The sequence below is a fragment of the Oncorhynchus masou genome, chromosome 12 (genome assembly GCF_036934945.1).
Source record: "Oncorhynchus masou masou isolate Uvic2021 chromosome 12, UVic_Omas_1.1, whole genome shotgun sequence".
Classification (NCBI taxonomy): domain Eukaryota; kingdom Metazoa; phylum Chordata; class Actinopteri; order Salmoniformes; family Salmonidae; genus Oncorhynchus; species Oncorhynchus masou.
Window position 1 is genome coordinate 16669816 of NC_088223.1, and position 12504 is coordinate 16682319.

The following is a 12504-nucleotide window of genomic DNA, read 5'->3' on the forward strand; positions in this document are numbered from 1 at the left end:
GGATAGCGTCAGGATCCTGTCTTAAGTCTTCAACGGAGCCTGTCAGGCTGAGAGAGCAGAGCTGCAAAGACGGAGAGGCTGACTGGGCCGCCTCAGCCAGAGTTGGCAGAATCCACAGCCTGAATGGCAGGCTCTAAGCCCAGGCACATAATACAGGTGGAATGGGCATCAATCGAAGCCAAGCCAGCATTGCATTTATCGCAGTAGTATGGCGTGGATGATATTCTCCCCGTCTAGACAGAAGCAGAAATACAGATATGTCTTATAAACGAGATAATCTGTATAACACCACATTCTATGGATATCAGAATATATTGGAGAAATTCCACTCACAATCCCCCAAAGGTATGGATGTGAGGAGCCCAACTCAACTGACAGTGTCAGACTAGGTGTGAGGAGAGGTCATGAGAACAGACTGGCTAACTCTGGCGAGATTAGTGAGGCGCACATCCTCTGAATCTCACTCTGGCAACAGCTGCAGCTCGAGCCAGTAAGATAGTATGCGAAGTTTGGACGTCAAGGTGTGACTCGGTGTTTAGCTAGAGTGTCTCCCCTGGGAAGGCGCGGTACCCAGACTCAAACTCCAGGGAGAAGAGGCTAGCATCCAGCTGAAGCTAACAAGCAACAGATAACGCAATTAGCTGGGAGGCTAACCGGCAGACAAGATAACTAAGCCTCGTGCCATGAACAGGTTGGCCCAACCCGTTCACCCTACTTCGTAGCAAGGTGTCACCCTGTAATGACAAAACACTGCAGAGCACTGCTGGGAGGAGCAATCTTCACCCAAAATGGAGTACCCTCGACACACAACGACAGCTACATCCACTACTCACTCACCTGCGTAGCCGAGGAAAGAAAAGAGGACGTGATGCTACGCTGGGTGTTTATAGGGGGTAGGGGCACTCGCATCACACGCGGCACAGAAATACTCTGATATTAATATCTCGGCTCATCCTGCCGCTAGGCGAAAGGATGTCCATTGAGTGACTAGCATAGTCCCTAGTTCATTGAACCCTGGTTACGAGAGCAACCTTGGTTTCATTGACCTTCAGTTTAGAACACTAGAGGCAGATGCTTTTATCCAAAGTGACTTACAGTAGTGCGTGGAACCCAGCAGTAAGCAAAACCACAATCCTGCATTTGCAATCGTCACATTCTACCCAGTGAGCCACACAGGACTACAAGAGGCAAAAGGCAACACATCCAAAATCTCCACTTTCGCTTACCTGTGGGCGTGCTGCTACGGAAGGAGGAGGAGGGTGTGATGGGAGGAGTCACGGGGGGAGTCAGGTTGCCATTGCTGTGCCGTGGAGGTGTGGCCACGCTGTTCCGAGACACGCCGCCTGTGATTGACAGGGAAAGTTTGGGTGTGGCCTTCTTCTTCAGGGTCTCCTGCTCCCGACGTGCCGCGTCCGTCATAAACCTGGACACAAACATTACAGGTCACACACACTATTGAAACAATAAGTATTATTTCTCTCTCTCTTCTGGCTTTCTTTTCTCTCACCACTCCTCCACCCACACTGGGGCTGCACCACTCCTCCACCCACACTGGGGCTGCACCACTCCTCCACCCACACTGGGGCTGCACCACTCCTCCACCCACACTGGGGCTGCACCACTCCTCCACCCACACTGGGGCTGCACCACTCCTCCACCCACACTGGGGCTGCACCACTCCTCCACCCACACTGGGGCTGCACCACTCCTCCACCCACACTGGGGCTGTGACGTTTAAACCAATTTGGGATTGTTAACTTTGAGAAGAAAACGGTCCTCCCCTCCCGCTCCGTGGCTCGATGACTCATTGCGAGCTCACAGAACAGAGCTCCGGGCAGCCGAGCGGAAATGGAGGAAAACTCGCCTCCCTGCGGACCTGGCATCCTTTCACTCCCTCCTCTCTACATTTTCCTCCTCTGTCTCTGCTGCTAAAGCCACTTTCTACCACTCTAAATTCCAAGCATCTGCCTCTAACCCTAGGAAGCTCTTTGCCACCTTCTCCTCCCTCCTGAATCCTCCTCCCCCTCCCCCCCCTCCTCCCTCTCTGCAGATGACTTCGTCAACCATTTTGAAAAGAAGGTCGACGACATCCGATCCTCGTTTGCTAAGTCAAACGACACCGCTGGTTCTGCTCACACTGCCCTACCCTGTGCTCTGACCTCTTTCTCCCCTCTCTCTCCAGATGAAATCTCGCTTCTTGTGACGGCCGGCCGCCCAACAACCTGCCCGCTTGACCCTATCCCCTCCTCTCTTCTCCAGACCATTTCCGGAGACCTTCTCCCTTACCTCACCTCGCTCATCAACTCATCCCTGACCGCTGGCTACGTCCCTTCCGTCTTCAAGAGAGCGAGAGTTGCACCCCTTCTGAAAAAACCTACACTCGATCCCTCCGATGTCAACAACTACAGACCAGTATCCCTTCTTTCTTTTCTCTCCAAAACTCTTGAACGTGCCGTCCTTGGCCAGCTCTCCCGCTATCTCTCTCAGAATGACCTTCTTGATCCAAATCAGTCAGGTTTCAAGACTAGTCATTCAACTGAGACTGCTCTTCTCTGTATCACGGAGGCGCTCCGCACTGCTAAAGCTAACTCTCTCTCCTCTGCTCTCATCCTTCTAGACCTATCGGCTGCCTTCGATACTGTGAACCATCAGATCCTCCTCTCCACCCTCTCCGAGTTGGGCATCTCCGGCGCTCTGTTCTAGGCCCTCTCCTATTCTCGCTATACACCAAGTCACTTGGCTCTGTCATAACCTCACATGGTCTCTCCTATCATTGCTATGCAGACGACACACAATTAATCATCTCCTTTCCCCCTTCTGATGACCAGGTGGCGAATCGCATCTCTGCATGTCTGGCAGACATATCAGTGTGGATGACGGATCACCACCTCAAGCTGAACCTCGGCAAGACGGAGCTGCTCTTCCTCCCGGGGAAGGACTGCCCGTTCCATGATCTCGCCATCACGGTTGACAACTCCATTGTGTCCTCCTCCCAGAGCGCTAAGAACCTTGGCGTGATCCTGGACAACACCCTGTCGTTCTCAACCAACATCATGGCGGTGGCCCGTTCCTGTAGGTTCATGCTCTACAACATCCGCAGAGTACGACCCTGCCTCACACAGGAAGCGGCGCAGGTCCTAATCCAGGCACTTGTCATCTCCCGTCTGGATTACTGCAACTCGCTGTTGGCTGGGCTCCCTGCCTGTGCCATTAAACCCCTACAACTCATCCAGAACGCCGCAGCCCGTCTGGTGTTCAACCTTCCCAAGTTCTCTCACGTCACCCCGCTCCTCCGCTCTCTCCACTGGCTTCCAGTTGAAGCTCGCATCCGCTACAAGACCATGGTGCTTGCCTACGGAGCTGTGAGGGGAACGGCACCGCAGTACCTCCAGGCTCTGATCAGGCCCTACACCCAAGCAAGGGCACTGCGTTCATCCACCTCTGGCCTGCTCGCCTCCCTACCATTGAGGAAGTACAGTTCCCGCTCAGCCCAGTCAAAACTGTTCGCTGCTCTGGCCCCCCAATGGTGGAACAAACTCCCTCACGACGCCAGGACAGCGGAGTCAATCACCACCTTCCGGAGACACCTGAAACCCCACCTCTTCAAGGAATACCTAGGATAGGATAAGTAATCCTTCTCACCACCCCCCTTAATGATTTAGATGCACTATTGTAAAGTGGCTGTTCCACTGGATGTCAGAAGGTGAATTCACCAATTTGTAAGTCGCTCTGGATAAGAGCGTCTGCTAAATGACTTAAATGTAAATGTAAAACAACTGACCAATTAAAATCACCGTGCAGTAATCACAAATCTACCATTAACAGGTTCCAATCATGATCATAAAGGCAATGCTGTAAGGAGATGGCTATGCATCTTTCAAATGATTTGCCACTCCGCACATCAAATGGTGAGACAGGGTAGCGACAGCCTCGAAGTCCTGTATGGCAATACTTTGACAAATGAAATGAGAAGGTGATGAAATGCAAACTTAGCGAGGTGGAATTGAGATACAGCGGAAGGCAGTACAGGTACAATGCTGAAAGGAAAGCCCGGTGAGACCCAACCTGCTGCTGGCAGCAGTGCGATAAGGACGAAGTGAAAATCACAGCGCTGACTACAGAAATGATTGATATGCAGCCATTGTCAATGGTAGAGGATATCAGATTGAATGCCCTAACGGTATATCTAGAACCAAGCTACAAGAAGCCATGTCGAAAAACTGTGACAGCCCTGAAGGAGGAAAGTGCTGCAGGGACTTCAGCCATTCAGCCACAAGAGCGTTAGTGAGGTCAAGCACTGATGTTGGCGATTAGGCCTGGCTCGCTGTTGGCCTTCAAATTTATCCCAAAGGTGTTTGATGTGGTTGAGGTCAGGGCTCTGTGCAGGCCAGTCAAGTTCTTCCACACTGATCTTGAAAAACCATTTCTGTATGGACCTCGCTTTGTGCACAGGGGCATTTTCATGTTGAAACAGGAATCAAATCACATTTTATTTGTCATATGCACCGAATACAACCTTATAGTGAAATGTTACTTACAAGTCCATAATCAACAATGCTGAATATTTTTTAAGTACGAAAATATTTAAAAAAAATAATTCAACTAAAGTAAGAATAATGTAACACAATAAAATAACAATAACAAGGCTATTTACACGGGGTACCAGTCCCGAGTCAATGTGCGGGGTTACAGGTTAGTCGAGGTAATATGTACATGTAGGTAGGGGTTACTATGCATAAATAATAAACAGCGAGTAGCAGCAGCTTAAAAAAGCAGGTCAATACAAATGTATTTATTTATTTATAGGGGACAATGCACATTAAATCAACAGCAATATTACAATAATAATATTACAATATTAATCAACAGCAATATTACAATAACGCAACACCCATATAAATATGACGGAGTTATCCAAAAGCTCATTTGCAGCCGTAGTCCCAGGACAGCTAAGGACAATTACACAGTCACAACACACATACAAATACATTATATCCAATAATACAACATTCTAACAACAATACTATCATAAACTGTCGTCTTACATTCAGTTGAAGTCGGAAGTTTACATACACTTAGGTAGGAGTCATTAAAACTAATTTTCAACCACTCCACAAATTTTGTTTTGGCAAGTCGGTTAGAACATCTACTTTGTGCATATGACTCTAGTCATTTTTCCAACAATTGTTTACAGACTGATTATTTCCCTTATAATTCACTGTATCACAATTCCATTGGTTCAGAAGTTTACATACAAACTTGACTGTGCCTTTAAACAGCTTGGAGAAGTCCAGAAAATGATGTCATGGCTGTAGAAGCCTCTGATAGGCTCATTGACATCATTTGAGTCAATTGAAGTTGTACCTGTGGATGCATTTCAAGGCCTAACTTCAAACTCAGTGCCTCTTTGCTTGACATCATGGGAAAATCAAAAGAAATCAGCCAAGAACCCAGAAAAAAAATTGTAGACCTCCACAATTCTGGTTCATCCCTGGGAGCAATTACTTCGCACAGACGGAATTCTTCCACTGCAAATCTACCATTCCAGTGGTTTACTTGGTATATTGTATTTACTTCGCCACCATGACCTTTTTTTTGCCTTAACCTCCCTTATCTCACCTCATTTGCTCACATCGTATATAGACTTGTTTCTACTGTATTATTGACTGTATGTTTGTTTTACTCCATGTGTTGTTGTATGTGTCGAACTGCTTTGCTTTATCTTGGCCAGGTGGCAGTTGTAAATGAGAACTTGTTCTCAACTTGCCTACCTGGTTAAATAAAGGTGAAATTAAAAGGTAGGTAGCCATCACTGCAGTAGATTGAAATGCATTGCCCCATAGCTGTCATATGCAGAACTTATACAGGATTGTGAATTCACCTCATTGGCAGTTTAAAAGTTAGGAATATTTGTACATTCGTCAAATCCCTAACTCACACACACAGTCTGATTTAAGAGGTGTGAGATTGGACATGAAGCTTTGGGATAAACACACATCTCATTCTCATTTCTGTGTTTGGCTAGGCTGGAACTGTGTAGAGAGAGCGTTTCTCTTCTTCTGTGGTTTCCAGTGCTTCTAATGACACCACTGTTTCTCTGGGAAGTCATCCAAACACAAACAAGACACACTCACAGTCACGCCAGCACGGTCACAAAAACACAAAAAGCACCATAACACACTCAGGGCAATTGGACGATCACCACACAACTGCAAAACAATGGTCAAACAAGTCTGATACAGGCCCCAGAAGAAGAAGTCGTATCACATTTGCTACTAGACAGAATCATGTTTTTCAAACCAGCAGCCTGAAGAAAACCAAGGATGTGGTAGAACTGAAGCCAGGAATGTTGATCAAATCAAATTTCAAATGACTGGCCATTTCTGTCCCCATATGCTCGTCTTTGTCGAGACTGCTTCATCAACACTGCCCTGTGTGGAGCAACACTGCCCTGTGTGTAGCAACACTGCCCTGTGTGGAGCAACACTGCCCTGTGTGGAGCAACACTGCCCTGTGTGGAGCAACACTGCCCTGTGTGGAGCAACACTGCCCTGTGTGGAGCAACACTGCCCTGTGTGGAGCAACACTGCCCTGTGTGGAGCAACACTGCCCTGTGTGGAGCAACACTGCCCTGTGTGGAGCAACACTGTCCTGTGTGGAGCAACACTGCCCTGTGTGGAGCAACACTGCCCTGTGTGGAGCAACACTGCCCTGTGTGGAGCAACACTGTCCTGTGTGTATGTTACCTGTTGATGTAGCTCAGGGCCAGGTAGGTGGGCTGTTGTTGCTCCTGTTTCTCCAGAACGCGAGGATCTGTGTCTAAGAGATTGAGAGAGAGAGAGAGAGAGAGAGAGAGAGAGAGAGAGAGAAGGAAAGAGTAGGATATTTAGTTACCGTAGAATAAATCTAGATAGATTATATGGATATTTAGTGCCTTCAGAAAGTACTCACACCCCGACTTAGACATTTTGGTGTGTTACAGACAGAATTCAAAATTGATTAAATGATGTTTCTCACCCATCTACACACAATACCCAATAATAACAAAGAAAACTTTGAAAATTGAAAAATGAAATTCAGAAATATCTCATTTACATAAGTATTCACACCCCTGAGTCAATACTTTGTAGAAGCACCTTCGGCGGTGATTACAGCTTTGACTAGTCTTGGGTATGTCTATATCAGCATTGACTTGTCTTGGGTATGTCTGTATCAGCATTGACTTGTCTTGGGTATGTCTGTATCAGCTTAGACTTGTCTTGGGTATGTCTGTATCAGCTTTGACTTGTCTTGGGTATGTCTGTATCAGCTTTGACTTGTCTTGGGTATGTCTGTATCAGCTTTGACTTGTCTTGGGTATGTCTGTATCAGCTTTGACTTGTCTTGGGTATGTCTGTATCAGCTTTGACTTGTCTTGGGTATGTCTGTATCAGCTTTGACTTGTCTTGGGTATGTCTGTATCAGCTTTGACTTGTCTTGGGTATGTCTGTATCAGCTTTGCACATCTGGATTTGAGGATTTTCTCCCATTCTTCCCTGCAGATTTTCCCAAACTCTGTTAATTTTGGGATAGGGGGCAGCATTTTCACTTTTGGATGAATAGTGTGCCCAGAGTGAACTGCCTCCTACGCTGTCCCAGATGCTAATATATGCATATTATCATTATTGTATAGAAAACACTCTGAAGTTTCTAAAACTGTTTGAATGATGTCTGTGAGTATAACAGAACTCATATGGCAGGTGAAAACCTGAGAAAAATCCAACCAGGAAGTGGGACATTGAGGTTTGTAGTTTTTCAAAGCTTGGCCTACCGAATACACATTGAGATATGGATAAAGTTGCACCTCCTACGGCTTCCACTAGATGTCAACCGTCTTTCGAAACTTGAATGAGGATTCTACTATAAAGGAGGGGCTCATGAGACCTCTTTGAGTCTGTGGTCTGGCAGAGAGCCTTGGTCTCATGACGCGCGCTCCCGACAGTTACCTCTCGTTCCAGTGCTTTTCTTCAGACAAAGGAATTCTCCGGTTGGAACATTATTGATGTTTTATATTAAAAACATCCTAAAGATTGATTCCATACATCGTTTGACATGTTTCTAAAGGACTGTAATGGAACTTTTCGAGTTTTTGTCTGGACGAAGTGCCTGCGCCTCATGAAGATGGATTACTGGGCTGAACACGCTAACAACAAGTGGCTATTTGGACATAAATGATGGACTTTATGGAACAAATCAGTCATTTATTGTCAAACTGGGATTCCTGGGAGTGCCTTCTGATGAAGATCATCAAAGGTAAGTGAATATTTATGGTGTTGTTTCTAACTTCTGTTGACTCCAAAATGGAAGATATTCCGCCTGCCCTAGTTAGATGGGGAAAGGCGGTGAACAGTCTTTCCACAGATTTTCAACGGGATTCAAGTCTGGGCCTTGGCTGGGCCACTCAATGACTTTCACTTTCTTATTCTGAAGCCATTCCAGCGTATGCTTTGGGTCATTGTCCTGTTGGAATGTAAATCTTCACCCCAGTCTACGGTCGTTTGCACTCTGGAGGTTCTCATCAAGGACTTGCCTGTATTTGACTCCATTCATTGATCCATCTATGCTTACCAGTCCCACAGTCCCTGCTGATGAAAAGCATCCCCATAGAATGATACTGCCACCACCATACATCACGGTAGGGATGGTGTTAGACAGGTGATGAGCTGTGCCTGGTTCTCCAGAAAGTGCTTTGCATTCAGGACAAATAGTTACATTTCTGTCTCATCAGACCAGAGAATATTTTGCCTTATGCTCTAAGAGTCTTCCAAATGCATGTTTTGCTAATTCCAGGTGTGCGGTCATGTGCCTTTTTCTCAGGACTTGCTTCCGTCTCGCCACTGAGTTCTTGGTCATCTCCTTCTGCCCAGTTGTTCAGTTTGGTCTGACAGCCAGCTCTAGGCAGAGTCTGGGTAGTTCCATATTTTTTCAATTTCTCAATGATGGAGACCACTGTGCTCTTAGAAACATTCAACACTCTAGAAATGATTTTATCCCTTTCACCCAGATATATGCCTCATCACACTTCCTCAGAGATCTACTAGTAACCGAAAGGTTGCAAGTTCAAATCCCCGAGCTGACAAGGTACAAAATCTGTCGTTCTGCCCCTGAACAGGCAGTTAACCCACTGTTCCTAGGCCGTCATTGAAAATAAGAATTTGTTCTTAACTGACTTGCCTAGTAAAATAAAGGTAAAATGAAAAAAATTCTCTCAACTAGCTTAATGAGGTAGTCACCTGGAATGCATTTCAATTAACAGGTATGCCTTGTTAACATGGTGACATGGTAGGGGTGGTATAGAGAAGATAGCCCTATTTGGTAAAAGACCAAGTCCATATTATGGCAAGAACAGCTCAAATAAGATAGAGAAACGACAGTCCATATTTACTTTAAGACATCAAAGGTCAGTCAATCCGGGAAATGTCAAGAACTTTGAAAGTTTCTTCAAGTGCAGTCGTAAAAACCATCAAGCGCTATAATGAAACTGGCTCTCATGAGGACCACCACAGGATATGAAGACCCAGAGTTACCTCTGCGGCAGAGGATAAGTTCATTAGACTTACCAGCCTCAGAAATTGCAGCACAAATACATGTTTCAGAGTTCAAGTTACAGACAGCTCAACATCAACTGTTCAGAGGAGTGCGTGAATCAGGGCTTCATGGTCAAATTGCTGCAAAGAAACCACTACTAAAAGGACACCAATAATAAGAAGAGACTTGCTTGGGCCAAGAAACACGAGCCATGGACATTAGACCGGTGGAAATCTGTCCTTTGGTCTGATGAGTCCAAATCTGAGATTTTTTGTTCCAACCGCCGTGTCCTTGTGAGACGCAGAATAGGTGAACGGATGAACTTTGCATGTGTGGTTCCCACCGTGAAACATGGAGAAAGTGGTGCGATTGTGTGGGAGTGCTTTGCTGGTGGCACTATAGGTGATTTACTTAGAATTCAAGGCACACTTAACCAGAATGGCTACCATAGCATTCTGCAGCAATACACCATCCCATCTGGTTTGCGCTTAGTGGGACTATCATTTGTTTTTCAACAGGACAATGACCCAAAACACACCTCCAGGTTGTGTAAGGGCTATTTATCAAGAAGGAGAGTGATGGAGTGCTGCTTCAGATTATCTGGCCTCCACAATCACCTGACCTCAACCCAATTGAGATGGTTTGGGATGAGTTGGAGGCAAGGAAAAGCAGCCAACAAGTGCTCAGAAAATGTGGGAACTCCTTCAAGACTGTTGGAAAAGCATTCCAGGTGAAGCTGGTTGAGAGAATGCCAAGAGATTTCAAAGCTGTCATCAAGGCAAAGGGTGGCTACTTTGAAGAATCTCAAATATAAAATATATTTAGAGATGTCTAACACTTTTTTGTTTACTACGTGACTCCATAAGTGTTATTTCATAGTTTTGATGTCTTCACTATTATTTTACAATGTAAAAAATTGTAAAAATAAAGAAAAACCATTGAATGAGGTGGTGTGTCCAAACTTGACTGGTACTGTATGTAAACAAGATATTTTATATTTCATTCTTAATAAACGTGCCAAAAAAATGTATAAAAACATGTTTTCACTTTGTCACTGTGGGGTATTGTGTGTCGATGAGTGAGAAAAATTGTTTTGTTTTTTATCCATTTGGAATTTGGGCTGTAACACAACCAAATGTGGAATAAGTCAAGGGGTATGAACACTTTCGGAAAGCACTGTAGATCATGAATATGGAAATGGCAGTGGAGTCTTGAAATCTTTCAGTATGTATACGCATAGTAAATCCGATTGGCAAGGCGAGGCAAAATGGTAGCAAACATCCAGTACAGTACACCGGTTTGGACTGGAAGTGCTTGTATATGGGGTTTATGACTTGATTTGTGGAGGAAATCAGTATGCAGTAAGGTGAGATGGGTGTGTGTGCAAATTCATGTCTGATTGATACTGTAAGATACTCACACTAGTCTCTCTGTTCCAGGGTTGTGTGTGGAGTATTAGTAAAGAACGCCTATATTCTGTCCATGGTAGCAGAGGGTATCTAATTTACAACCCCTGGTTTCATTAAGTGTTCTTGGTTACATAGCCCTCTCTGTAGCATGGTGCTACTGTATGTACACTGCCTGTCAGGGGAGGGGAGGTTGATGGATATACTATATAATTACACACTTTTTCCAGCCTATTTGCCAACTCAGTAACATTGCAGCAGGGAGCTTCCACTGCCTGAGGCCACCAGCCCAAACTTCAAAAGCCCCCCTGCTAACTCCTGCTAGTGTGTGTGTGTGTTGAATGTGTGCTGAGTCACAACTGCATAGTAACACTGCCACCATGTGGTCAACAGGGTGACTTTGCACTGCATTGTAGAAATACAGTCAAATGATGAATACATATGCAATGCAATAGCTTGTGGTGAATGTGTACAGCCTAATTTACTTGGCCTACCTTACATACATACGCAACTCAACAACGCAATTAGCTAAGCAAAATGGCGATCATTAAAATTGCAGGCTGTCGCTGCAACCGCCTGCTACACAACTAGGCAGTGTAGTGTACTTGCTTGACTTTACATGTATCTGATGTACACTTATCAGGAGTCAAACATACTTTGCTACCGTGCATATACTAAGACATATGTTGAACTTTTAGAATGTATTGTGTTACTGAGTATCATTACAGTCGAGATGTGTCTCCATACATTTATATGTTATTGTGTGTGTATGAGAGAGCGATAGAAAAAAAAGGATTTGCATGTTTTGTTGATTTTAGATTCCATATGGCATGATGGATCAAGCGGCATTGGGGGCAAAGTATATGACATCATAAAATCTATTTACTCAAACAACACATGTAGTATTAAACTTTACAATAAAATGACATTGTTTTTTGCACAAGGATGGGGGTAAGACAAGGGTGCACTCGAAGTCCAAACCTGTTCAAAGTTTCCGTCAATGAATTAGCATTGTTGTTAGACACACCCTTAAAGATGAGGTCAGATTCCTGCTCTATGCAGATGACCTTGACCTACTGTCACCAACAGAGTAAGGTCAACAGGAACAACTTAACATTCTTTAGGAATGGAGCATCAAAGGAATGGAGCATAAAACCAAAGCTGCGATTTTATATCAGGAATCAATGCAACAGACACTCCTTCAAATTAGGAAATGGTTGAACATGCACAAATGGTACAACTACCTTGGACTAAAAATCAGTGCCTCTGGTGGATTTGGTCTGGGAGTGAATTCACTCAAAAGAAAAAACCTGCAAAGGATTGTACTCCATAAAAATAAATATTTTTTAAAATAAATATTCCTATCCAAATCTAGTGCTAAATATTCAAGTGTAATTTTACCAATTGCAATTTACGGAGGCAAGGTTTTGGGTCCAACCTGGAATTATGCTTATAAGCATTGGGAGAAAACCCCAATAGAAAATCTACATACAGAATTCTTCAGAATTATCCCAAATACCCGAAATAATGC

The 12504-nt window shown here is 44.8% G+C and overlaps 1 protein-coding gene across 1 annotated transcript in view; it reads right to left on the reverse strand.

Moving 5' to 3' along the window:
- LOC135549607 (juxtaposed with another zinc finger protein 1) overlaps positions 1–12504 on the reverse strand; it is a 40439-nt gene that overhangs the window by 6591 nt on the left and 21344 nt on the right. Inside the window, exons 2-3 of the mRNA XM_064979723.1 lie at positions 6747–6819; positions 1227–1423 (exon numbers count right to left, since the gene is read on the reverse strand). Coding sequence (XP_064835795.1) covers positions 1227–1423; positions 6747–6819 — 270 coding nt within the window. The remainder of the gene's footprint in view (positions 1–1226; positions 1424–6746; positions 6820–12504) is intronic.